This window comes from Chroicocephalus ridibundus, chromosome 9, assembly GCF_963924245.1.
Source record: "Chroicocephalus ridibundus chromosome 9, bChrRid1.1, whole genome shotgun sequence".
Classification (NCBI taxonomy): domain Eukaryota; kingdom Metazoa; phylum Chordata; class Aves; order Charadriiformes; family Laridae; genus Chroicocephalus; species Chroicocephalus ridibundus.
Window position 1 is genome coordinate 10,820,122 of NC_086292.1, and position 25,743 is coordinate 10,845,864.

Here is a 25,743-nt window from a genome sequence, read left to right on the forward strand (position 1 = left end):
GTCCTGCACGGGGCAATGACGGGGGCTGAGTCACAGCCGCTACCCAGGACGGGAAAAGCAGGTCCCTGCAGACAGCAGGACAGCTACCCCTGCTCAGCTGCCGTTACCTTCAGCCTGTTTTGTGTCCAGCTCCCTCCCCCCCAAAAAGAGGCATTTTTTTTCATCCCAAAGACAGCAGTGGTGCTCTTGCTGCTGCCTTTCTCTGCATCACCAAGTGCCGGGGTGGGGGGGGGGGAAGGCGTGGAGAAGCTGCAGTCCTGCTTGCAGGAATATCTGCCTAGAAAGTACCAGGCTTCTTCCACTCCTACATCACCATCTGCTAGAGCCCAGCGTTCTGGAGAGCAGAATTCAGAAGCAGCGAGAGGGAATAACACACACAAAAACCCCAACCAACCAACAAACTTTCGGAATTAACTGCCAGATCATTTTTTCCACCAAGACAGCAGCAGCATGTTTGTATTCCCGAAGCCCAAGCCAGCAGGAGCTGTGCTGCAGCCATCCCGGCAGGGAGGAGGGAATGTTCGCACTCTTACCTGCCAGGGCAGCCTCTTCCTTTTCACATCGTGGGGACAAAAATGCCTCTAACTGCACATCGCCAGGAAATTCTTGCTTCATCAGTAGAGGTCAGCCACCCTCTCCTCGGCCCTGAAAGTATTTAAAAGGAAAACAGAACAGGAGCTGGGAGAAAAAAGCAGAGGATGATGTAAAAAGATGGAAAGGCAAATACAGGCAGCAGAAAAACAAAAGCAATTGCTGAGACACAAGGCGACAGGAGAACAGAAAATATTTCATTAGGACTGGCTTTGCGCTGAAGAATCATCAGCTGGCCCTACTGGTGACAGGAAAAACCCAGCATCTCTCAGCACGTCTTGCTCTTGGCTCTTCCAAGGTCAATTCCTGACTTCTACATTTCCCAAGTACGAAGCCAGCGTTCCTGCGAGGCTCGGGAAGCACCGTGTCCCACGGCCCTGCCCATCGGCAAGGAGCCAGCGCTCTGGCGTCCCGGAGAGAGGCCACACTCACAGCACACCTCAGAGCAACACCACAACCTTTACTTGTGAATCGCCCTTGATATACACAAGCGCAGGTACAGTCACGGAGCACAGAAATAATTAGGCACAGATTTGATTTTGCTCAGGATTAAAGAGCTTATATTCGAAGTAAAAAAATAAGTTATATAACAGTCCCCACAAGCTACAGGAGCATCTTTGCTGCGTGGGCTCTGCGTTTACCTCCGGATTTCATATGTCACACTTCACCGTGGTATTTGCACATGTCAAGGCAAAACCACACTGGAATTATCCTAGTCCGATACGCTGACAATTAAGGTGCATTCAGTAACTCTCAGTACGGGAGACTCAAGGCAGAAATCTATGAATAAAAGCGTGCTGTTAAACTGGTTAAGGACATCTCTCTACACACATATATGGCAGAGACAAGAGCACTATATGTATTTATCAAGAATAAACGCAGTTTTCACACTTTTTTTTTTTTTTTTTTTACAAAGTGTGACAAATCCTGTTTTTTTCCAGAAATAAAACTTTATTTTTATTGTCATTAATACCAACTTTACATACAGGTTTACTCCCCCAGACTGCATTTCCTTTGCTTTTTATTATTTTACTTTTTTTTGTAAAAAAAAAAAAAAAAAAAAGGCATTTTTTTTTCCTTCCTTGGTCAAGAATAATAAGGGAACTATGATTTTAAATTATGCCAAATTCCTTCTTGTTGGACATGGTGGTTTTTCCTATTATAAAACTATTAAAATGTGAAGGAGCAAGTAATATCAAAGACACATACAGTAACAGCACTACTGCTTTTGGGTTGTGCTAATATACTTGAACAGAACTTGGTTGGTTCTAAACGTCTAACAACATTTTAGAAATTATATTAACGAAGTGAAAGACTTTAACGTTAATATAACCCACAACAAGAAAAATGCAGCATCTCTTTCTTCAATTGAATATCCAGGAAGCTCAGTCTCCGGTCAAATGGGACACCTGACCTCAGTTTGCCTGAGGCATAATAAGCTCGTAATGCCCAACCTGGCCTTCTTGCTTCAGCTGGTCTAAGAGATCTTCCTTGCGCCGCTTCCTGCTTACCACCAAGTATCTGTTGTGGCCCTGCCCATGAGATTTACTTTTAAGACCATATTTTTGGGCGATCTGATGTATCTGCTTCCGCTCGTCCATGTTCAGTTCTCTAGAGAAAGTCAAGTCAATGTGACTTTCTGAGCGTGCATAGTTTCGAATGATCTCTTCAATATCTCTTTTAGCGATTTTGTTCACCCTTTCTACATCAAGCCCGAGTCCTTCCCTTTTAAACTGCTCCTTCACTGAAATTGGCTCTCTAATCCCTTCACCATCTTTCCCTAGGCCACCGCCTGTCCAGCCCATCTTTCTTAAAATTTGATTCCCAATGTTGTCTTCTTTGATCTTCTGTTTGAAAGCCTCTTCTGCTGATCGACCCCGAATCTCATTTCTGGAGATGACATCTTCGACGGTGCCTTTCTTCAGGTTATTAACAACAGTTGGCTGAGTCTTTTTGAGGATTTTCACAGCTTCCTCTGCTGCCTCATGCTTGACAGATTTCTTCACTCCAACTGCTTCTGCGATGAATTCGTCTTCAAGCAGCACCTTGCATTTCCATCGCATGCCGGTCATCCTTTCAAAGACATACTCCACCGTCATCTTGTTGAACTGGGCGGTGTCGTTCAGCGTACACACTGGATTGCTGGAGTTCTCATAAATCACGAGGTCCTTCAGGTCCTTCTTCCTTCCAGAGCCCCGCGACGAGCAGCCCACTTTCTGAACTTGGGTCACCTTGATGGCTGCTATATTTGACTGCATCTTCTGCAGAATTTTCAATGCCTCCTCGGCTGCTGCGTGCTTGCTGGTCTTCTTCGTGCCAAATCCCTCAGCTAGGCAGTGATCTTGTAGATACACCTGACAACGCCACGAGCGGTTGGGCATTAATTCATATTTATATTCAACAGACATTTTGTTATATGAGGCAGAATTGTTAAGTATTCCTATTGCATCGCTGGCATTCTCTGTGAGGACAAAACTAGTCCAGTGTTTGTTGGTATTAGTGGAACCTTTCACGGATTCAGTACCAGGCTGCATCGGGACACAGTCCCTGTTGGCAACTACAAACTCCTCGTGAGGTTTAAGAGCAGGAGGGAAATCTGGGCGACTCACGCTTGCCTCGCACACCACCAAGTCTTCATGATAGGTGTGCTTGAACTTCCGCTGAACAACTCGAACTTCCACAGACTTCTTCAGCAGCTTGACTGCCAGCTCTGCGGCGCGATCCCTGGATCCGTTTTTGCTGCCAGCGTAACCGGTGGCCAGGTAGACATTCTGACATCGCACTTCACATGCGAAGCCATCTGTTAGGAGCTTCTTGCTCTTGGGGAGGTCAGCAGGGGCAATTTCTTTCAGAGGAACATAAATATATTCAGGATTTGTCTTGCATGCCTGAATTGAACGTGTCAAAAGATACGTATAGTTAATTTTATCAGTCCCAGTGTTTGCATCTGGGTTAGTAAGATTTTTCCAGACAGCTGCTGACAGTTTCTCAATAAAACTCTGCTTCAGCATTATAGCTGATGGAGGGAAAGTCTCTGATGCAGACTGGGCAGTTGAAGGAGAAGCAGAAACCTGCGACATGCTGCTCGTGGTGGAGTCCATACTATTCACAGCCTTCTGGGCTGCTGCTGCCTGGCCTGCAAAGCCAAACCCAGCTGAGTTGGAGAGCTGGGGATCCGTCTCCCGTGCACTCACAAAAGAATTCGTACAGTTTTCAGCTGGCTGCACTATGCTGTTTGTGTGTGCCTCCTGGTTCACCTCCTGCGTTTGGTTATCCATAGAATCTTCCTTCTTGTCAACCTTCTCAGCACTGGTGACAAAGTGTATCGGTTCAAAACGTGGTCGCACCCGGAACCTGGGGACCATCTTTTTGGGCGGCTCAGGAATCTCTTCTGGCTCTGGAGCTATAGGGGTGGAAGAAAATGACAAGATTACCAATATGTGCTGTGACAGGGAGACAATGTTTTCACAGAGTCATCTCCAGAAGGAGACTGCAGGCTCTGAACACAGGATTCCTACTTCTTAGCCACAAACTAAGAGGCTTCCTTCCTTACAAAGACGTTCACAATTGGTCGAGTAAGACCATTCATTATTGTGCAGGTCACTACAGTGGTATCTCCAGCTCCACAACCACCATACAAAAATCTCTACATACTTGGTTACACACATTTTAGGTCTGAATCACTTGCTCTGCCCTGCCAGCGTTGCCCACTGAACCCATCCAGTCATTTCTGAAGTTAAGCCATTCAAAGCTACTAAACCAAGTAAAAACTACAACCGCTAAGACAGAACACCAGAGTGGGACTACAGCCTCAGCTCTGACTCTGCCGCAGGGCTGTGGGATGATCCCAGATAAACTACTTTATCTTCAGGTCTTCTCATTTGGTGGAGGAACACAGTGATATTGAACCCTCCCTTCCAAAACACACAGGGCTGTTAATAATGTTATTTTTCTGTAAATATAACTACCCTCGGGTAAAGGATACCAAACATGGAGAAATCTGCCCGAGCCCTGGATGACAGCTGCAGTGGCTGGGGGGGGCGGGATTACACATTACTGGGAGACCCCTTGTTTCTTAAGCAGAAGAAATGCAAATGAGGCAGAATATCCTGATATAGAAAGCTACCACAGAAAATTATAATCAAACAGCTGATAAGCAAATACATTACATCTGAAAGATGGTTATACAAGACTTCTCCTGTGAAAGATTTAGCCCCCACACTCTGAAGTGGTACTTTAATTTCATCAGAGGAGCAAAAGGCCACCTCAGCACCTTGGAATGAGCTGCCTACTCCAATGCCAATGTGTGCATATATAATATAGGTCAGGCAACACATCTGTCTAGACATCACACTACCACAGCGTATTTATCATAGCCCAGTTCACTGCAGATGAAAAAAAAACCACTTCGCATACAGAATAAACAGGCCTCCATATTTAAACCAGGTGACAAAGCTCACACATGTGTTAAATCCCTCAGTCGTCAGTTTTGATGAATTATGGCAAGGTTTACATTTCTTGCTCAGTTTGGTATTTTGATGATTGCACTGCAGCAGCACCTAACGGCTCTCACCAGCAGAACAGCTCTGTGCTGTCTGTGTAACATGCAATAGAGAACCTTTCCCCTCGGAGCTGCTGCCTGACAGACAAAACACGGGAGAAAAGCAGTATTTTTGTCAGTTTTGCAGCCAGTCCACGGAAGCACAGAAAGACTGCTGGGTGTCAAAGGAAGGGAAGAAACTTTGGCAGAGCTAGGGATTACATCCACTTCTAGACGAGTCCTGCGCTGTCTGACCATTTTTGCTTTCAACAGCCAAACTACTGACTGATGCCGCCTCACAAAGCAAGGGCCTGCCTGCTCACACCTGCGTGCGTGAGCAATTCCCCTGCCGTTCTTTCTGGAGAGAGGGCAGGGAGCTCTGAAGGTGCTGGAGAGGAGCTAGCGGATGGAGCCCTTGAACTGCCAGCCCTCTCTGCCTGCTGCATTTTCTCCACTGGAACAGCTACAGCTGCAACATTGATCCCTGAGACCATAGGACTGGGCTGACACATGCAGGACTCTTACAGGCCCCATAGAGAGACGAGAGAAGAAAAAAAAAAAAAAAAAAAAAAGAGAAAAAAGAAATTAACCACCTCCCCCCCCCACCCCCCCCAGTGCTCCAGGCAGGTCCAAACTCAACATCAATCAGCTGAACTTCACATCTCCATGCATGTGTACCTTCTCAGGTTGGAACACCACCCCTCAGCATAGTGAGGAAGGGCAGACAGATATTTCATTTCATAGATTCAATTCCCTAACACTATCACTAGGGAAAATCAATTACCTGGTAATTTCAACAAAAAATGCTATTTTCTTAAGCAAAGAGAGAGCCCTGCATGAATGACATACACCCCACAACATAGCCGAGGAGGTGAAATGGCTGTAGTCTACCAGAGTACATGATGGTCGCTTCTTTTCAGTTTGCTGTGCTGGCTCTTTCAGAGGCAGCCCCGTGGCACGCTACTCTCCTCACGCTCCCACTAATGCCCACCAAACAGCAACAGGGAAAAGCGTCTCCTTTGACACACCGGCAGGTATACTTACTGTCAGATGGAGAGTGGTATCTTTTTAGCTTCCTGCTAGGGACCAACTCGTACGTCCTCATTTCCCCAATATCAATGCCTTCAGCCATCTTGAGAACCTTCTCCATGACCTGCATGCCATATCTGTGTGGATTCAACAGCAAACCACTTTAGAACTGGTCCCATAGGGGCAACACACACACATGCACATACAAGCTTTTATAATGCAAAACAAGAACTAAAGCTGCCTGAGACACCGTACCTGCTTCAAGGGAGACGCTCCTCCTGATTTTGCTGGAGTATTAACACGGGACCTGACCACTGTCATCATGCCATAGCTAGTTCAGTGCCTGCAGACAGCCTGCACACCAGCTAACAAGCTACCTGGCTCTAAGGGAACCCACTTGTGAATAACAAACCGTGCAGACACCAAGCTGATGGTGCTTGAAACTTAAATTTAAATGCATTATCTGTCAAAATACAACATGTGGCAGAGCTGCTAGGAACACTGGGGTGTGGAGGAGGAGAAGTCTCCATGGGCATCGCAGCTTCAGTGAACTAAGCCCAGGAGCGACTGACAGGCACTGAAGTCTCGTCTGGGTCAGCAGCCACAGACAGCACGTCACCAATACTGAAATCACAGATGTCAGATGACAAAGGCACTGCTCAGCTTTTATCGACCACTCTTTAAAAAGCCATACTAATTTCCAGCTTGGTAGCTGTAACTGAAATGTTTTAAATCCCTGAGCTGCAACAGAGGTGAGGTAGCTGTAACTAGCTCTGCACACACCCTGGCCCTGCTGCAGCACGCTCGCAGTTGCACACAGGCAGGACACGCACTGTACAACCCCATCCTTCTTGGCCTTACATCCCGGACCATTTAAGTTTTCCTTTCCTCCAGGGATCTGTCACATGTTTTCAAGCTATCTGCACGCTGAAGCTGAACAAGAAAAAAACTCAAACCTTTCTAACCAAGGAGAACCTACAAACACGGCCTGAAACTAGCCTCTGACAGCTTTGCACTGTGGTTCAGAAAGGAGAAAAAGCAACGTTGCATCTGTTCCATGGTGTGCTCACCTTCAAAAGTCAAAAAGCATCAGGTCACTGCCCATGGACAAAAGGCCACAACTGTCCCAACAGATAACGCTGCGATAACTTGCACCAGCTTTTAAATACTACTGTTCCGAGGGCTCTGGAAATCTACTCACTCTCCACTCAACAAGTGGAGAGTGGCGTTCCTGTTCCGGATTTAGAGGGCCAGGCAGAAGTTAGATCCATTTAAATTACTGTGCGAGAACTCTGAACACAGACTACTGCAGTCCCTGCTTCACTGCAGGTACCCAGCAGAGCTCAGCCCCCAGCAGGGAGGCAGTGGACTGTGCACAGGGAGAAAATGCCAAGAGGCATCAAAGGGAGACAGTGGTGATACCCTCATCCTCCTGCAGCCAGAAGGGAGAGGGGTGGGAATCTCTATTCCTCCCTCTGGTTTACAGGGAGGAGAGTGCGCTACCTGTGATGGGAACATGAAGGATGATGCTCTTTGCCAGCAGGGTGCAATAACAGTGTTCGATTTGACATGAGTGTGTCACTCCTCTTCACAAAGGATGGAAGTGTTTGGGGCTCTAATTTCTGCCCAGGGGATGATCAGCCAGTCCCAAAATGTGTTTGTCTACCCTGGCCTTAGAATTGACAAGCTGTGGAGACTGCAAATGGAGGTAGAGGAATCCCAAGCCTCCAATGCCTAACTAAAGACTCCCTGCTGCGACAAATATGTTACCTCTTATCCTGATACCAGTAGCTCTGGAGCATAATGCCTCCCCTTGCCTCACCCCTCCCCATTTTGCAGCCACCTTTAACATATCTGAGAACACATGCATCTTCTCTCAACCAACCCTAAACTAAATGAATCCTGTTACTTAACGCCTTCCTCACAGACCATGTTTTCTAAGCCTTATGGACATTCTCCAGATCATCCCCCAGAACACTTCCTCAGACTTCATCAGCAAAGACTCTGATCTGTATTTACTCTGACAAACAGGCTGTCTTCCCCTAGCAAGCGACCAAAGTTTAAAAAAAAAAATACAAACAAAAAAACCACCAAAAATCACCAAACCAAAAACCAACCAACCAACTTAAACAACAAAAATCCCCCAGACTTTGAAGTTATTCACTTGATACAGCAACAACAGCTCTTCCCAAGCAGCAAAAGGCAGTTCCAGAGAAAGCTGTGGGTCCCCTCCCTTCCCCAGACAACTCTAAGTAAAGCTGCCAATTGCTCTTAACAGCACAGGGTGTTTGCTGTGCCCGTGCGCTGAGTTCACGTTCATGCACAATACGAGCTTTGGGGAAACATCCTCACTGATAATGGCTCTGCACTGCATCATGCCTAAATCTATTGCTCACATCTCCCCTGAGAGCTGCAGGTAGAGATGTTCATCGGGGAAAGTATGTGCACTTACAGGCTTAAATTGCATCACTTTTTAGGATTTGAGATCTTGCCACATAGCTCTTCACTTCTGTTATCAGCACTCTATAACTATATTATTGCATTGATTCCCAAAAGCACTATCACAAAGAAAGACCTCCGTTCAGACAGCACATAAACACATTAAAATGAGCTAATGGACCAAAAAGACTACATTTTAAGAAGTTACATTCAATTTTAGCACATCCCTCAAGCTTTGGAATTTGAAGCTGTTTTAAAACTACATTCAATTTTGATGCTTGCAGAGCAGAATAGTTTATTACTTGGACGAGGAAGAAATAAGAAAACATGCAGATCTACATTTAAAGATCTTGACTCAGCTCTGTACAAATGACACAAAATATTCCCCGACAAGGCTTTGAGATAGTAACACGAGTAAAAGTCAAACTATATGCCCTTCAGTGTTTACAAGCTCCTCTGTTGCTGCACAATTTGCTGAAGTTAGTCGTTAAGCAGTTGCTTCTGTCTTTAAAGCCTTGTGTCCGGTTAAAAATAATCGCAACATCAGAAGCATCAGTGGGGACGCGGGTGACGTTTGTGCAGATCTCCACAGCCCCGCTCCTTACGGTACGGTGGTTTCTGCAAGAGTAATCCTGATCAAGGGAAACCTCTTCCATTCACCGGGCCGACTTCTCTCAGAAAAACGGAGGTTTAAGGGGACCGTACGGGCTGCCTCACGCTTAGAGGGATACTTTCTCCTCACTTAAATTATAAAGCACAATAGCAACATGCTGAACGAGTCCTCAGGGATGGGACATCAAGAACTACTTTCTTAAGCAGCTTGCTCCCGTCCGCATACAAACACACGAACGTTCCAGCAAAGAAAACTGCCCGGAACGGCGGGGGGAACCCGGCCCCGCTCCGGGCGGCGGCTTCCAACTTCCACCCCGGCTCCTGCCGGCGGGCCGGGCCCTCCCGAGCCCGGCTGACACCCTGGGGCACCCCAGGCCTGACAGCGAGCGAAAGGCCCCGGCAGGCAGCGGGGCCGAGCGGCCGGAGCCGCCACCGCCACCCCGGCCGGCCGCCTCTGGGCCCGGGCCCGCCTCAGGGTCTCCCCACAGCCCCGGGCCTCCTCTGGGCCTCCCCACGCCCCCGGGCCCGCCCCATGCCCCGGGGCCCGCCTCAGGGCCCCCCCGCCTCCGCCGAGAGGCGGCCGCGCGGTCCCGGGGATGTCCCGGCGGGCCTCACCTGCAGCCCATGAAGACGTGGTTGGTCCAGAGGACGGAGAGCGAGAGGAGCTGGTCTATGGCGGCGCCGGGGTAGCCGTGGAGGTGGCGGAGGATGAAGCGGCGGCGCAGCCCCCACTGCCGCTCGGTCTCGTTGTACTGCCGCCACTGCTCCAGCACCGACTCGGGCACCGCCTCCGGCTCCGGCGGCGGCATGGCGAGCAGCGGCCCGGCGGGAGATCCCGCCTCGCTGAGGGGCCGTCCTCGCCGGTGGCCGCCAGGCCCCACGTGCGGACAAGGCCGCGGCTCGCTGCGGGCCGCCGGGGAGCGCCGGCCCAGCCCGGCCTTGGCCCTGCCGACCCCGGCCCCGGCCCCCGCCCCCACTGGTACTGGTGCCGGTGCGGTGGGAGCTCGCGCCTCCCCTCCCCCCCGCGCCGGTCTCTCCCCTCGCTCGCGCGGAGCCGCCCGGCCGGCGCCGCGTCACGTGGCGCAGGACGTCACGAGTGCGCGAGAAGCGGCGAGAAAACGCCGCCGCCGGCCGGCCGACACAGCGCCCCCTAGCGGCGGCGGCGGGAGCAGCGCGGCGGGGCCGAGCCGCAGCCGAGGCCTCCGGTAAACCGGGGGAGAGAAGCAGCCCGCCAGCACGGCCGCTCTGGGAGCCGCCCCGGCAGCGCTTCCCCGCCGGGCAGCGGATGGAGGAGCCCGAGGCCTCTCCCGGCACTGCTGAGAACGGCCGCGGTACCGGCCGGCGGGGGGACAGTGCCGCGGGGCTGCTTCTGCCCGAGGGGCGAGGGAAAGCGCCGCCAGAACCCCACCCCCGCCCCGAAGGCGCCGAGTTTTCCCTTTCAGTGACCACCCAAAGCTCCGTGCCCCCCCGGGCCAGGCCCAGCACAGCTTGCCGTGGCCCAAGAGCTCCATCAGCCCCACAAGCACCAAACAGCAGCACGCACGCAGGCTTTCATATTTTTTATTTAAAATTTTACATTAAAGTTAGAAAGGTGTCAGGCTAAACAGTGCTGGCTCTTCAGCGTCTGTTGTAAATACATCACCGGGTGCCGTTCTGGCGCACGTCCGTCGGTGGAAAGGGGAGAGGATGGTGGCTGGGGAGGCGTGCATGGAGCCGAGCGGGGCAGCACGGGAGAGCGGGAAGCGCGAGGGCTGGCTCCCGCACACAAAGGACACCGCACCCTACTCACCAGGGACTGCAATGGATAGCTATTATTATCATTATCATTCTAGCAGCTGTCAGCATCGCCCCTCCCTCCTGATACTGACAACTTTTTTCTAACTTTAAAGAACAAGAGGAGGTTTAGTTAGGAAAAAAGAAAAAAAGTACCACTTGACCCACGTCCACCAGCGGATGGAGCTTGTTTAATAAGGTGGTGAGACACAGGAGGACACCAATGAAAACACACAGTTCTTCTTACTTTATTTCTTTGTTAAAATTAAATATTTGGTGGCTGCCAACAGAGCAAATTGCACCGTGTTTATATTTGCTTTGACTCTGAATGCACAGTTTCCAAAACTAATCAAACAACAGCATATTGAAAATACTCCTTAGGCTTCAACACCTCATGGAAGCCCATGACATTTATATTATTAAAGACAAAATTAGAAAAAAAAAATATGCCCATAACGTTTGAAAATGTATTCGCTACATCATTAGTCCAAACATCACATTTCTGTTGCTCTTCAAAATTCCTGGTAAACAATCAGTTCCCCCGTATTACCCTGTCTTGTCACACAAATTACAAGACACTTCAATTTTAGATACCATGCAAGTCAGTAAAAGAGCTTCTTTCCAAGACACTAACACTGAAGATTTGTTCCCCCCCTCCCTAGGCATAAGACCCTTAAACTCTTCTAGAAGTGGCAGTCTTCTCCCTCAGACCCAGTGCAGCTGGCGAAGACAGATTAAAAAAAGCTACAGAGAGAGAAAAGGGGAAAAAAGAGAAAAAAACAGAAGATTAGCAAAAAAGAGAGACATTCAAAAAGCAGGAAAAAAGAGATGCAACATGAAAACAGCTGACAGAGGAGCGATGGAACCTCCTTGTGGTACCTCAAGGAAATCACACAAGTAAAACCATTTTTTCTTTAAAGTCTTTAAAAAGACTTTACAGAACTTTAAATAACTTTCTACTAAGGCAAATGGTCAGGAAGAACAGCCAGTAACCTGCAGTATGGTTAAAAAAAGCCACATTAAGTGGTTCTTTTAGGAGATAATCTAGAAATCACTGACAGACTGGTATTGCCAGGTTTTGGGAGCAGGCAACATTCGACGATAGAGGAAGAAGTAAATATTCAAATTATTGTAACTTGCTTAAAAAGAATCCCCCACAAAACAGTCAAGAGACTTTTATGGGAAATAAAATTGTATTTATGGTGAAACAGAATACCTAAGAAAATACATCGCAATCGAGTTTTAACTGCCTTGATTGCTGGAACCAGAGGCCAGACCGTCGTTTGCTCTGCGTTACTGCGCAAGGTTGGCTGCTGCTGTGAGCAGACTAATGTTCGTGAGGCTTTAGCATCATTTTAGTAGAATTCTCAGCAGCAGCTTGCACTAAAACCAGCATTACCTACTATGGCTAGATCTGAGGTGTGCTTATCTTGCAAAAACCCAGGATTTGAAGGGTTTTTGTTGAAACTGTTTTGGCAGCATGCATCCTGATCTTTCAGTGGGGTCAGGACGTGTGGATTCACCCACATTAGCCTGCACACAGAATTTAGCCTGCACACAGCACGACTGAAGGATCAGGGTCATAATAAGCAAGTCTGAAATGGAAATGAGGTCTTCAGGTAACATGAATTAAGCAAAAGAAAAAATAAAAGCAAATTAAAAAAAGATAGATGATGTCATGAAAATGACACCAAGTATAAAGAGAAAAGAGTTTTTTATCTCTCAGCTATGTGATAATTAAACTAAGGTCCTGTTGACATTTTAATGTCACCAATAAATACATTTAAACTGCGTTGTTATTTCGCCAGCAAAAATAACTCACAGAACTTATTTCCACATCCCTTATTTATCTGGGTGGAGAGGGACCAGGAGGAAGGGGAATCCATTAATTGCAGGGGGAAAAAAATTGTAGGATTTAAAGTGGCAGCATCCAAAACCTTGTTTAGGACTAATTTTACATTTTTTAATAAAAGCATTAACCACCAGTACATAGTAAAGACAGAATCACACTGAGGATATAGGAGAGAGAAAGGGTAACACCATGGAAAGGCAACAGCTGAAATGCTGTCACGTTTTATTAGACCCTCCGATTTAACAAGTAAATGAAGGTCCATTCCAGCCCATTGTATTCAGGGGTAATTACTCAGTACAGAGCCATGGGTTACTGTAAAAGAAGGGCAAAGAAAACAAAAAACAAAAGAAGTAAATGTTAACCAGAATTCACCGTCTGATGAAGTCTTTATTTAAAAACAAAACTCATCCGGAAATACACAGAGAAGACACCTGCAGGCAAACTGCATTTGCACTTGGCCAGAATGAACTCCTGGCCTCAGTGAGCAAAACACCCTCCTTTTTAGTGCAAATCTTGCAGTAAAACAAGGCTTTTGCTGAATAGAAAATATGAGAAGCAACCTGCCAGCATCCGTACACTTCTAAACAGATGCCAAAAAAAAATAAAAATAAAGGTAATACTTTTTGCATTAAAACCAGAAATTGTTGGAATCACTGAGAAGAAAGTCAAAGAAACATCATCATCTTTCTTCACAAACACTGATATGTACAGCAAGGTGACCAGCTTTCCCTGAGATTGGATCCAGGATGTGCATCCAGGCCAGCACACTGAGAGGGAGACAAGGCAAGAGATCCTTCGTGACCCCTGCAGCATTCAGAGAACACTTAGTTGCAAACCGTGGATCCAAGTTTGAGAATCCCCCAAGCCTGGGGACTAGAGGTTTGGACTCAGGCCCACGCCTGTGAGGATGTCAAGTTTTGCAAAAAGTCCTTTAAAATTATTTGAGTCACAGATGGCAGTGCAGGGGGGTAATGAGGGGTTAGATACAGCAAATTAAAAAGGGGAGAGGGGCAGCCAGTCTCTCGAGACAGCCCGTCCCACCCCACGGCAGCACGGCATTGCATTCACAGCGGTCCCAGGACGGGGGCTGAATGCACACCACCGTGCAGCCGTGCTCTCTTACCATGCAGCCCTCGCGCAAGATGGAGGGAGAGACAAAAAGCCGAACAACTGAGAAGAGGGGACACTAGCCCTACGAGCGCTCGGGGAAGAGGTATCAGCAATGAGCATCTCTTGCCAGTTCCATGTAGGCTATTGCTGAGTTCTTCACAAGAACAACCATAACCCAGAACAGCCAAGGGCGCGGACTCTTGCTTAAAACAAGATGGTGAGCGCAGGAAGGGAGCAATGAGTAAAGGTGAGCAAACAGGCACAATGGCATAGCTGCGGGTTAACCGAATGTGGGGGCATTCGCTTCTGGTGTGAAGGGAAAGGTTCTACAGGAAACCCGAACTGAAAATGAAAGAAAAAGGCAGATTAATGGTTTTATGGATTAATGACAAAAACCAAAATAAGAATACAAATGCTTCCTAACACACGCACACAAAGAAATGTTGCTAAGTGTTAATAAGGTTTAATTTGATTACAAAACATGCTTTATGCAGACACACACATGCATACATCCCCACACACTCAGCAGTGGGATGTACCGAATTTATTTTCTAAAACAATCCTTCCACAGTTTTGCAAGCTACAGGACTCATCAACTGTCACTTGTTTGTATCCTTGCAAAACAGTGGAGCCCTGCAATACTTTATGGATCAATATGGAGAGTATTTTTCTGAATTCTGGAAAAGTACCATATATACATATTTAATTTAGCAAGGACAAACACCCATTGAAAAAGGCACTGTCTGCATTTGTATAGTGGGAACAAAGAACTTCATTTGATTCAAAGCGCAGCACACAACAGCCTACAGTTATGAGGACTGCCAAAAGCAATCCAAAACCAACAAAAATCAGTAATGTTCACTCTAACTGCACTTTAGCCGTGCCTTCGTACTCAGCACCAGAATGAACACTGTTATTCTTTGAGCTTATTTCTCCACATTTGGAGCCGGATAAGCAGAGAATTGTTCTTTTCATTGTTTTACAGTTAGCGTTGGCAGCAGAGACATTCATTCAACCGGACTGCTCAAGACGACTACAAGCTCCAGTTCGAGTCAGTGCAAGACCCTTCTGAAGCTCTTCTGTTAAGTGGAACGTCCCATTGAAATTAAATTCAAATGCCTCTCACTGACAGCGTAATGTTTACTTGCTTTTCCATTTCCCTTGGTGGAGCTAAGAGGGAAGGAAACCTGGAATCAGCTTTTTCCTATTTAAGGGCAGACCATAAGTTAGTTTGGACTGTATCCTGGAGAGAATGTAAGTCCTAGCTTTATCTGCAGGGAAGGGTGGCCCTGAGGCTGAGTTTTTAGGGTGTTTTATAGATAAGTGCTGCTGTTCCAACAGCTCCCTTCTCCGAGAGACCTGCGCACCTCAGCCTGGGGTGCTGTCACCCTTGCCTTGAATAATAAGTATTGCTGCCCTGTCAAAAAGCAAGACATTCCTGTGGGAGCTTTCTTTTTCCTCTCACCAGAGAATCAACAGCAAATTAAGAAAGCTCAATTAAACACACTCAACCTAGCTATAAGTAGACCACTGTCATTAGCAGTTTAACTAATAACACTAACGAGGATGCTGCTCTCCTGCCAGGCAGGTGCATTTCTTATATGTCTTTGTCTAAATGAGTCTTCACTTTACAATAGATGCTGGCACTTTGCACTGCAAACACTTGCTTATGGCGAGGTTTGTTAACCCTTTCAGGCAATCTCACCTGTTCCACAAGCCTGCCCATGACTATGTGGCCACCTTACATCCTTGCTCACATGAAGGCAGAGACACTCTGGACAGACTCACAGCAAGCCGAGCAGAGCAGACTCACAGCATAACACCACTGACAGGGCTCTGCTCCAGTGGGAACTCTCCTCGCCTTGGCAAAACTCATTGGAAACTCGGATGCTGGCCTTATTCAGGGGGAAAGTGCGCCGGCAGGCTTTCTGGACACGTCTGGAATACAGTCCTCCTCTTCCACTAGCCTTACCCTAACTGTGGGCATGCTTGGCATGGCTCCCAGGAGTGCGGGTCTGTGTCTGTCTGCTACAACTCAATATCCAATCCATGGGTGACCCATTTGACTGTTAAAAATGTCATAAAGTCTCTCAGTCCATCTTCAGAGCCTTCACTATCTGCTAAATGTTCAGTCCATCATTTTTTTGTGGTTTTGGATAATCAGCTATCATCAGTCAGCAGATGAATATTGATCTGGTTACTCTTCAGTAGCTTCTTTAATGCCCCCTCATACATACATACACACACACTCATACACACACAGAGCTTGGTGATTCTCTGGTGCTTTGGGACAAAGGAAAGCTCTAGGTTTGGCAGATTTTACCATCTGTTAGTACATGAAGGGTGAGGATAAAAACTACTCTTGAATCCACCTTCACCTCCACTGTAACTAGAAGTTAACACTACAACTTGGAGGGGTGGGAGGGAAGGAGGAAAAAGGGAAAAGACATTTTCATGGCTAGCTGGGCTCCACCATCAGCACCACATCTCCATAGCAATTGTTGCCATAGTATCAACATGGCCTATGTGATTAAAGAATATAATTTATTTCTAAATAAATAAAGAAAACGGAGCCAACAAAGTGCTGGGAAGGTTTAAAAGGAAGAGGACCTAATCCTTATTTTTCTACGTTTCATGTCCTAATACTGAGTCTCTCTGCATTTTACTTCGCAGACTCTTTAAAGACAAACTTAATTGCATCCTTTTTCTACAACTGCCTATGTAAAGAGAGACTGGTAGAGCATGTATAGTAAGGGTGAAAGCAGAGGAAGACAGAAGTAATACTTATAGGCTTCTGGACTTGCATGGGGTCTGCTTTTTTAGGAACTGTAACTGATCCCACTGTGAGGTCTATATTAGTTAATGACGCTTACCAGGACAATGTGCCTCATGCACCATGCAGCCAAACAGCAGCTAACTGTAAAACAGCACACATTAAGAGCTAATAATGATGACAATGATGTAACAAAAAAAAAAAAAAAAAAAAAAAAAAAAAAAAAAGAAACCAAGTCATGATTAGTGCAAATTACAGAGCCTGGGTTTAAGAGAGTCATCTGCGAAAGAAAAAGGCTAATGTACTGCCAGCCACTAGTAAACAAGATACAATTAAGCTACAGCTTGTGAAATTCATGGATTGTTAGAGATAGTTATGATCTAAATACTGAAATGAATTATTAAGGACAACTGGAGAAGTTACAGAGTAAAGAAAATAGCTATTTTTCTACAGGAGAGAGAGGCCTCCTAATATCTTCCCAAGGCCTACCCAAACACTGACCTATGTCTTTCAAGGAGTTTTCTGTGCCTTTCTGTGTCCTTAACTGACAAGGACGGTACCAACGCTTTTCCATATTAATGTGCTTGGTGTCAAGGACCCTTCTGAAATCAGAACTGCTTCTAGGAACAAGAGTGTGACCTGGGCCACAGTGACTAATTGCTCACACCATAGGGCATGTCATCTCCCTTTTCTGCGTTCCTGACCCTGACTGATCTCAGGGCTGAAATCTGCAGTCCTCAGTGTGCAGATCTCTGAGGGCTCTAAGCATGAAAGAACTCAGTTGTGTATTCCTCACGCAGTCCAGGCTGGGGAGAGAAATCTGTCCCCAGTCAGTCTCAGGCTCCTCAGTATGAAAAGATATTAAAAACCCCTGAAGGTAATTCAAAAGAGCAAATCAAAATATGCAGTGGAAAAAGGAACGGACAAGCGAGAAAAGGGCAGGAGCACTAATTGCTCATCGCAAAAGAATGTTGACATTGAAGCAGCTCCAGCTCAAAACTAAGACGACTAAACCAGGGTCTCATTCTGGTTATTGGGTTTTCCCTCTCCTGTCTCATTTGATTCCAAGCTTAACAGTCAAGGGCAATTCTCCCTGACAAACAGTCCTATCAGCTTTTTGGGCATGTGCCATATTGTTCATATTAACAGCACTTCTCCATGTACTTAAGACTGCGCAGCGCAGGCAAGATTTGCGTGGATTTGCCCCAGGGATGTGCAGAGAGGGGATTATGGCAGTGGCATAGAAACCAGACCCTTGTTTATTTGCGCACTGCTCTTTGTACACATGCTAAGGTAGCACAGCACTGTTTTGGGAAACATACCACAGTGAGAAGAAAAGGAACTGCTCATTGCTAGGTGAACCAGGAGGACTGTTTCAGCTGTAAAGCTGGTTGCTCTTGAGCAACTGTAGAGCATTAGGAGCCTGACGTGGGCACTGCAGATGGCCCAGACCACAGGACCTGACGAGGGGCTGGATCCTGTCACACCAGTCCCTGGAATGGGGAACTCCTGCTAAGCCATGCAGTATCTCTCACTGTTTCTGTGGAGGGCAAAAAGCTGATTCAGGGCTGGGGAACAGTAGTAGCACTAACAAGGAGCTATGAGCTGTCCCCTCATTTTGCAGCCTTACATTTTGCAAATTCCAGAATTCAAGACCATTACTCTCCCTGAATTATTTCCACAGTATAAGCTTTTTACCAACCTAAACAAATAAGACCCTGAGACAGGATACACTCCTGTCTGGGGGTAGCGGGACATGCCTGCCACCCACACCCTAGCCTTGGCAGCCAATATTGTTCCACTTTGTTACAAGCACTGACAGACCCAAGGAAGGAGCAGGGAATCTCAGGGAATAAGAACAAGTTCATCCTCTCCCATGCCGTCAGCAAGCAATGAGGGAGGTTAGCACTGCTCCCTGCTCTTCAGGAGGACAGCTAGAGGTAAAATGCTTCCAGCTACTGCTCAGCCTTACTAGGGATTAAATCTGTCTGCAAACCCTCCTCTGATAAGGACTGGCTACGTTGGGAGAGAGATATGAACACCCAGAAAAACAGCAAAGGAGAACCATTACCAAGAAGCAAATATCACCAGGTTAGCAACTTACTTTTTTCTTTCCTTATCTCTTTTAAGAGTTTGCGATCCTCCAGCCTGCTGAGCCTGAGATTGGAGCAATTCAGCTGCTGTCTTCCTTTGTTTAAATGCATTTACTTCATCATCCAGAGACTTCTTCTTATCCTCTAGCTTCTTTTTTTCATCCTGATGTAATTTCTTCAGGCGATCAAACTTTTCATGCAGCTAGAAGGAAAGAAAAGAGGTGAGCAGGACCCAGCACTACCAGATATTCTGTTCACAGGAAAAAAGGAAGATGGGAGGATCCCATGAGATCTGAGCCTGCAAGTCTCCGTTGGTCTCTACATCACTTCTAGCTCCCTGAGCTGACACTGTGTAGACAAAGGGCAGGGAACAGTCTCCTTCCACAATAGCTTACAAACCGGGCAGTGTTCTAGTGATGCACCATTGCACAGACTAACAATAGAGGATTGGGAGAGTATAATCGTAAAAATCCATTTCCAGGGGTCTCTACCTTACTTATTCCTCTTTAAAGCTCAGTAAGTTAATGGATTTTTCACAACACTAAAGACAGAGTGTATATACATATATAAAAAAAAATATATATAGTATATAATATATACAGGTACAGATTTTATATAATGGGCTTATATCAGGGCCTGTTTCTCTCCTTGAATTTCGCCACACTGCAGCTCTCCATCAGAATCAAGATCTTCATGGTGCAGTTAAGTTGTACACTACAAGCACTGCGATCTAGATTTGTTCTACAGGATGAACTCCTTAATGCCCCCATGACCCCAAGTTAAACTTCAGACTTATTGATAAGAAAGTCCTAAACCACACTCAGTGGGAAGTGCTTTGGCAGCCATCTAACTTGCGAGTGGATCTCTCACTCACAACCATGAAGAGACAAGTACTGCAGTCTTCACCTCTTTTTCAGCCTCCTTCAGCTCTGCTTCTTTTTCCTTGACCCTCTGGACAAACATTTGCCTCATTGCCTCTTCCTTTTTCTGCAGTTCCCCCAGAAACTCATTTCTTTTGGCTTCATAAGTTTCTTGTAAGCTAAAAAGAAAGGAAAGTCCAGTGATGTGACTTGGGATAAACTCTGCTTCCCCTGAGCCTGACATCAGGCTGACGCCATGAATATTGTTTGCCCACAGCACATTGCTGGCCCACAGCCAACGCACCCACACACGTGTGCCCAAGGTCTTACCTATCCAACCATTTCCGGGGTCTGTAAGCTATTGCACTTTTCTGTATGTTGAATGTTGGGCAATTCAAAGAGACCAGCTGGCAACAAACACTAGCTCAGAGGGACACTGCTGTATCTCTGCAGCAGAAACATTCCTACTCCTATACTTGCAGTTTCACAGTCAGCCCTCCACACGCTCTCTGTGTGTTCACCTCTCACTGCGCCAGCACCTTTGCTGAAGTCTGGATTTATCTGACCTGGCAGGTTTTCTTGCTGCATTGGTTCCCTACATGCTCTCTCAAGGACACACACATACACACACGCTTGCAGCACATCCAACAGTGCCTCTCTTGAGCTCGCCTGTCTCCTGCAAGGATCGCACCTGAAGGGCTTGCTGTCTGGATCGGTGTCTTTGAAACCCATCTCTTCCAGTTTACATCGCCGGTACAGCTCATAGTGGCGTGTGTGGGTCTGTTCGCAAAGGTCTTCCATGTTCACGCGGATCAGCATCTCCCGCAACTTAACAAAGTCGCAGTGAGCTTCATTCTCCACTGTAAGAAGACATGGTAAGGAGTAAGATGGGAGCAGAAGCAAAGGTCTCTTCCCACATTCCCCACCCATCTACTTCTCTAACAGGTTTAACAGCCCTTCCGAGCAGAGAAAACTCACTATAGGCCTGACGCAAGGATTTAACAAAGGATAATTCCCAGTGAGATAATAAAGCCCAGGAGGCCCTTGCTCCTCTTATGAGAGCCCACTGCCTCCTGGCAGAAGTGTCACCATTCATGCCATGAAAATCCCAGTGCTCAACTCACCCTGCACTGTGCCCCAGGGGTACTGACGAGCTTTCATCATTTTGTTTCCTATTTTCAGCTCCTCCGTGCTCCCGATCACTGCAAATGGCAAGTGGGCCTGGAACACATTTAATGATACCCATGTTAGTCCCTCTCCACTCTAGCTGACTTGCCAGCACACGGAGATTAGCACAGCCACTGAGCAAGACAGTCATTATGCACACGCTAATCTCAGGGAGTCTAGTCACTGGCCACTAGCCCAAGACAAGGGGGGAGAAGGAAGGGTCCTTTTTGGAAACCTTGTTAGTGCTACCACTCTATATCCTCTACCTGGCTGATCCTCCCAGCCACAGGTTCTCAGGTGAGATGAGCCAGTGCAAGACTAGCATCAGACTGACAGCTTGAACAACGTGCTGCGCGGCTCTGACTGCGGTGCTGTTCCGGGGGCTTGCCATGGCTGAGGAGAACATCTGCACAGGCACAGAAGCAATAAAAGAGGTCTTGGAGCCTTCTTGATTTTATCCCCCCACCACTCCCTCAGCTCACACTGGAGCACAAGACAACTCGCTCTATCGGATCATGAGATCGAAGTCCCTCCTTCACCCCCAGACTGACAGCTCTTTCCTCCCCACTTGCTTCAGCCCTGGTGAGGAAAGGCCAAACGTGTCCCTGCTCTGGGTCTGCCTCCTCATCCATGCGTGCCCTGAGGTCTGCCCCAGGCTGAGCTGGGAAGGACTCTGCATTCCCTGGGGCTGTGCTGACCCTGCCTCATGCTAAAACTCCACAGTGCCTCATGCTTCCTGCAGCTGTGTTGGGGCTCACCCTCAGCACCCCATCTCCTTTATCAAAACTCGTTCTGAGAAGCCCACAGGAGTGCCAATGGCTTTATAAAATCCTCATGATGCTGATGCTATGCACAGCCACTGCTAGATGGCTGCACAGCTAGAAGACAGAGGCAGCCAAATCCAGGGAACACATCCATGAGGAGGGATCCTGGAGATAGCAGAGCAGAGCTGTACCACTACCTGAACTGTGCCTTGTTACGCTCTTCAAGCCAAGACACACTCCACAGAGTACAGCTGTTATAAGTACCTGAAGGCTGACCAAGAACAAGAGGGATTTGCTTTTCAAAAACTCAGAAATTAAAAATAGTCACTTAGTAAAGAAGACGGTCTCTGCAGAAGGCAGAGACTCTTAATAAGAGAATCACCCACTACAAGCTCAGCAGAGTTGGAACAGAAACACTCTCAACACCTCTACAGCCTCAGAAGACCTCACCTTATACTCCCCTCAATCCCCAAACTCAGGCAGCCAAGCACATTCCCCAGACACTGCTATCATACTTTGCTGCATTTATCTGCTGTGCAGTAAGTGAGATCTCTCCCCACTTCTGCTTGCTGATGGAAACTACATTGCATTCTGCCAAGCTGCGGAGAAGTCAAGTGCAGGGTTCCAGCAATTAAAAATAAAGTTGCCAGCTCCCTGCACCCACCCCTTCTGCTGAGTTTCATGCAGTGATGTTTGTTAGCTAGAGCTTTTAAAGTGTGCTGAGTTCTGGGTAATTAAAAGCACCCCAGGAAGCCAATTAAGATCAGTGACCCTGGATTCCTCTCAAGAGCAGACAGTGAAGCTTTAATTCCACAGGTTATCTGAAAACTTGGACAAGTTCATGACGCTGGTACAAGCGAAATATTTCAGAGATTCTGTTTTCTGCTTTCAGAGAGCGGCTCATACCATCAAACTGCAAATAAAGGAACACTGCCTGCAAGCAATCACAAAGACAAACTCTTCAGCTTTTATTCCTTGGCCTCACAGCTCTCGCATAGGACACACGCGGAGTAAGTGGGACTGGTGGTCAGTCTGATGTGGCCATGCTGGGCCATGCAGAGGCTCCATGGGTCCTCCTGGGTCACTCTCCATGCCGAGTTACCATTGCAATCACGCTGATGTGCCAGTGCCTGGAGGCATGCAGGCCAGCATGGAGCTGGGTCTGCTCTGCGCAGGGCAAGTTCCCTGTGGGAAAGGCCAAGCAGCAGAAAAAGGAAAATGGCCTCCCAGGTTGAAGGAATCTGATTTTCATCAGAAGGCTGTCTAATCACAAAGGGCAGGGGATACTAAATACTGGAGGGTAAAGAAACAAAGCTGTCTGAACTGAACAGCCTCCATACCACAACATGAGGGAAATTCCCCTAGCCAGCTTCCAAAGGAATAATTTGCTGCCTCATTTCTACATGCTGGAGTTTTTCCTGCCTTCAAGACAGACCACACACAAGCAGCAGCACTATCCACAAACACTTCTGCACATGGGGTTAAGAAGAATCATCATCAGTCCCTGTGGAGCCAGTCACTGCCTCTCCACCCGCTCCAAACAGGCCTTGCATGTCCCATGGCATCCTGTTGTGCAGCCACTGTCAGGCAGCCTGACAAGGGAGAGGGCAGAGACCCCAGGGCTGAGCAAGGGCCACATGCCACCTTCGGCTGCTCTGGGAAGAACTGGAGACATCACCCCATAGGGACATACTGTCTACTGCCAGGTACTGGCTGGGCTCCTCACTACGGGATGCCATGGAACTGGTCTGTACCTGCGTCCAGCTGCTGGAAACTCTGAAACGCCCCAGGTACTAAACCCCACAAAGGCTATAGCCTCCTCTGCAGGTCTACACAGTGCTATTTCCAGAGGAAAAGCCATTGCAGTTCTGTGGCGCCTGAGGTCTCAGGCCAGCCACCGTCCCTCCAGGACACAGGATCAGGCAAATGTTTGCAATGTGCTTCCCACTGGTGACCCTCTCCTCCACAGCCCACCAGAGCTGCATACTTCTCTCCTCTTCCCACCCTGCCGCCTCTGGGTGAGAGCTTCCAGAACTCCCTTCTGGCTTCTTCAAACTGTCCACGAGGAGCATCCCATGGCTGGCCTCTCCCCCAGCTGTTAATGCTTTTTTGTTTGCTTCCTATCCAGGTCTCTGTGAGAGTGAAGTAAGGGGATTTCCAAGGGACAAAGCGAGCAACGGGATTAAGAGGAGCAATCTGAGACAGTGGAAGAAACACCATGCTATGGCCACACAGGCACAGACCGAGCCTCGGCTGTTCACAGGCCCTGTCACCCTCAACAACAGAGTTGCTTCCTCCAGTGGTATCAACTGTTCGGCTGTTGTCTTTGCCAGTGAGAAAGTGCTGGTGATTTGCTTCTTCCATCAGCAAGGAAGCTCCAGCTCCCACCATGTGTGACAGCTCATGTAGCTGCATGCGGTTTCATTTAACTAGCAGGTGCAGGGAGAATATTTTCTTCAGTAATTACACTAATTCATTCAAAATGGAAAAGCCAATAGGGAGCTGAAAGAATAGGAGAGTTTGTTTTTCTTATTTAAGAATAAAATCCAGATGGGAAGAGACCTAAATAATTTTGTACAGTGTTTTCTCTGAACTTGTAAATACATCCTTGGTGGGATTCTCAAAAAGACCAAATCAATTTCAAGGAAAATCAGGCATCTTGTTCTGAAGATTTGTTTAATCTGATTATTTTCTAAATACTTCACTTGATGCCTTTGTTCATGGTTAAATACTTTTGTTTCTGATTGTGATGGCACAGATTTTAAATCCTTCAGTTAATCAGTTCCTGACAGACCCAGCAATGTTTTCTCTGTTTAGTAAGCCAATTTGGAATGCAAAATACTCTGGAAAAAAAATTCCTAATGCATCCAGCACAAGTGGATATAATAATGTAAAATGCATATGAAATAGTGAGTTTGCATATTTTAAAGCCTAATTTTACTTTTCATGCAAAAGACAACTAATGCAGGTTATAAGCAAAACATTAAGTAATCAAAAGACCAGTATCCATTTTCTCTGTGATTAAAAAAGGAAAAAAAAAAAAAGTAACTGATCCAGAGAAGCTGCTGGTCAGCAAAAAGTACTACGTAAGCATGACAACTGGATTTATAACCTTTCAAAGATGTTGACATGTAAGAGGCAAAAACAATGCAGCTTTCTGTAGGGAAGTACAAACACAAAGATTAAGGCAACTGATTTAAATCAAAGTTTCCCATTCCTCAATTTTAAACATGACTAAATTGGCAATTTAAGTCACAAACCTAAATCAACCAACCCTGGCTCTTTTATTCCCTCTACAAGCTCATCTCCTGACCTGAAGCATAAGAGATTTGTCTTATGTTGCTAATAAAATTAGTATTGGGATGAAAGTTTTCCAGGTCTGCAAAATTGCCTTGATCAGATTCAGATTCTGGCCTGCTTAGTCTCCATAAATCTGGTAATTATGATTTATAACAGTTTAATGGAGGATTTAAAGAGCTGATCTCTCTGTACAGCAGCTGACACAACCCAGAACGTCTACAACCCAAGACAGCAATTCCCTCCCAGGAGACATGTGAATGGCTGAAAGGAAAGACGAGCAGAGGTTTACCTCCACCCTCAGAAGGGCCAAGGGGAGAAGATTTCTCCCTTTATCACTGCACCTCTGGTTCCTTAAGGGTGGAGTGATGTGCATGTTTCCAGGAGTAACTGTATTCCTACACAGTGAGAGCACTAAGCACTGAAAAAGACACCATCTCAAAACTACTCTGACCAGGAAACCACCACTGACAGCTCTTACATTAGGACAAAATTCATGTTTCTTTCAGGCCTCTCTGCAACAGTCTACAACTATTAATATTAGATCAAGAGACGACATAAAAGCATGTCAGCTAGGCCTGTACTTCAGCAGCAGCAGTTAAGCAAGCAACTTCCCCTACTTGCTTTCCTGTAAAAAGCCATCTGGAAAATGGGAGCGTGGTCAGGATGCGCTGCCAGAGGGGCCAAGGGACAGCTTCCTCCGCCTTCAGGGAGCCACAGAGGGGCACCCACGACACTGGGAATGCCAGAGCCAGAATAAGCACTTGCAGGCACCTTGAGACATGTTTGGCCTGAATCGTGTACCGTTTTTCACATGTTGCTGGTTAAGCTGCATACCTCCTT

General features: G+C 47.0%; 2 protein-coding genes across 6 annotated transcripts in view; both read right to left on the minus strand.

The window, feature by feature from the left end:
* Positions 1–720: 720 nt before the first annotated feature.
* Positions 721–10,285, minus strand: NKRF (NFKB repressing factor). Its single transcript, XM_063347423.1, has 3 exons — positions 9,827–10,285; positions 6,176–6,297; positions 721–3,994 (listed from the first exon to the last, which is right to left on the minus strand). The coding sequence occupies exons 1-3, from the start codon at positions 10,018–10,020 to the stop codon at positions 2,007–2,009; spliced, it is 2,304 nt and encodes a 767-aa protein (XP_063203493.1). The 5' UTR covers positions 10,021–10,285; the 3' UTR covers positions 721–2,006.
* Positions 10,286–11,216: 931 nt separating this feature from the next.
* The window catches only part of SEPTIN6 (septin 6), a 31,835-nt gene continuing 17,308 nt past the window's right edge, over positions 11,217–25,743 (minus strand). The window contains exons 6-11 of one of the 5 annotated variants that reach the window (XR_010072448.1): positions 20,797–20,893; positions 20,364–20,532; positions 19,719–19,851; positions 18,824–19,014; positions 16,820–16,887; positions 13,172–14,288 (exon numbers count right to left, since the gene is read on the minus strand). Coding sequence is in view for 4 of the 5 variants with exons in the window: in XM_063345822.1 (XP_063201892.1) it covers positions 13,124–13,148; positions 18,824–19,014; positions 19,719–19,851; positions 20,364–20,532; positions 20,797–20,893 (615 nt within the window). In the remaining variant the exon portion in view is untranslated. The other 4 variants (XM_063345825.1, XM_063345824.1, XM_063345822.1 and 1 more) reach the window with 4 other exon arrangements.

Bases quoted from the DNA above. Each gene is read 5' to 3' on its own strand.
- NKRF (XM_063347423.1), bottom strand. From the start codon at position 10,020: ATGCCGCCGCCGGAGCCGGAGGCGGTGCCCGAGTCGGTGCTGGAGCAG. The intron at 6,298-9,826 runs GTGAGGCCCGCC...GAATCCACACAG, and splicing joins CACGTCTTCATGGGCTGCAG to ATATGGCATGCAGGTCATGG. The intron at 3,995-6,175 runs GTAAGTATACCT...CCACCCCTATAG, and splicing joins ATACCACTCTCCATCTGACA to CTCCAGAGCCAGAAGAGATT.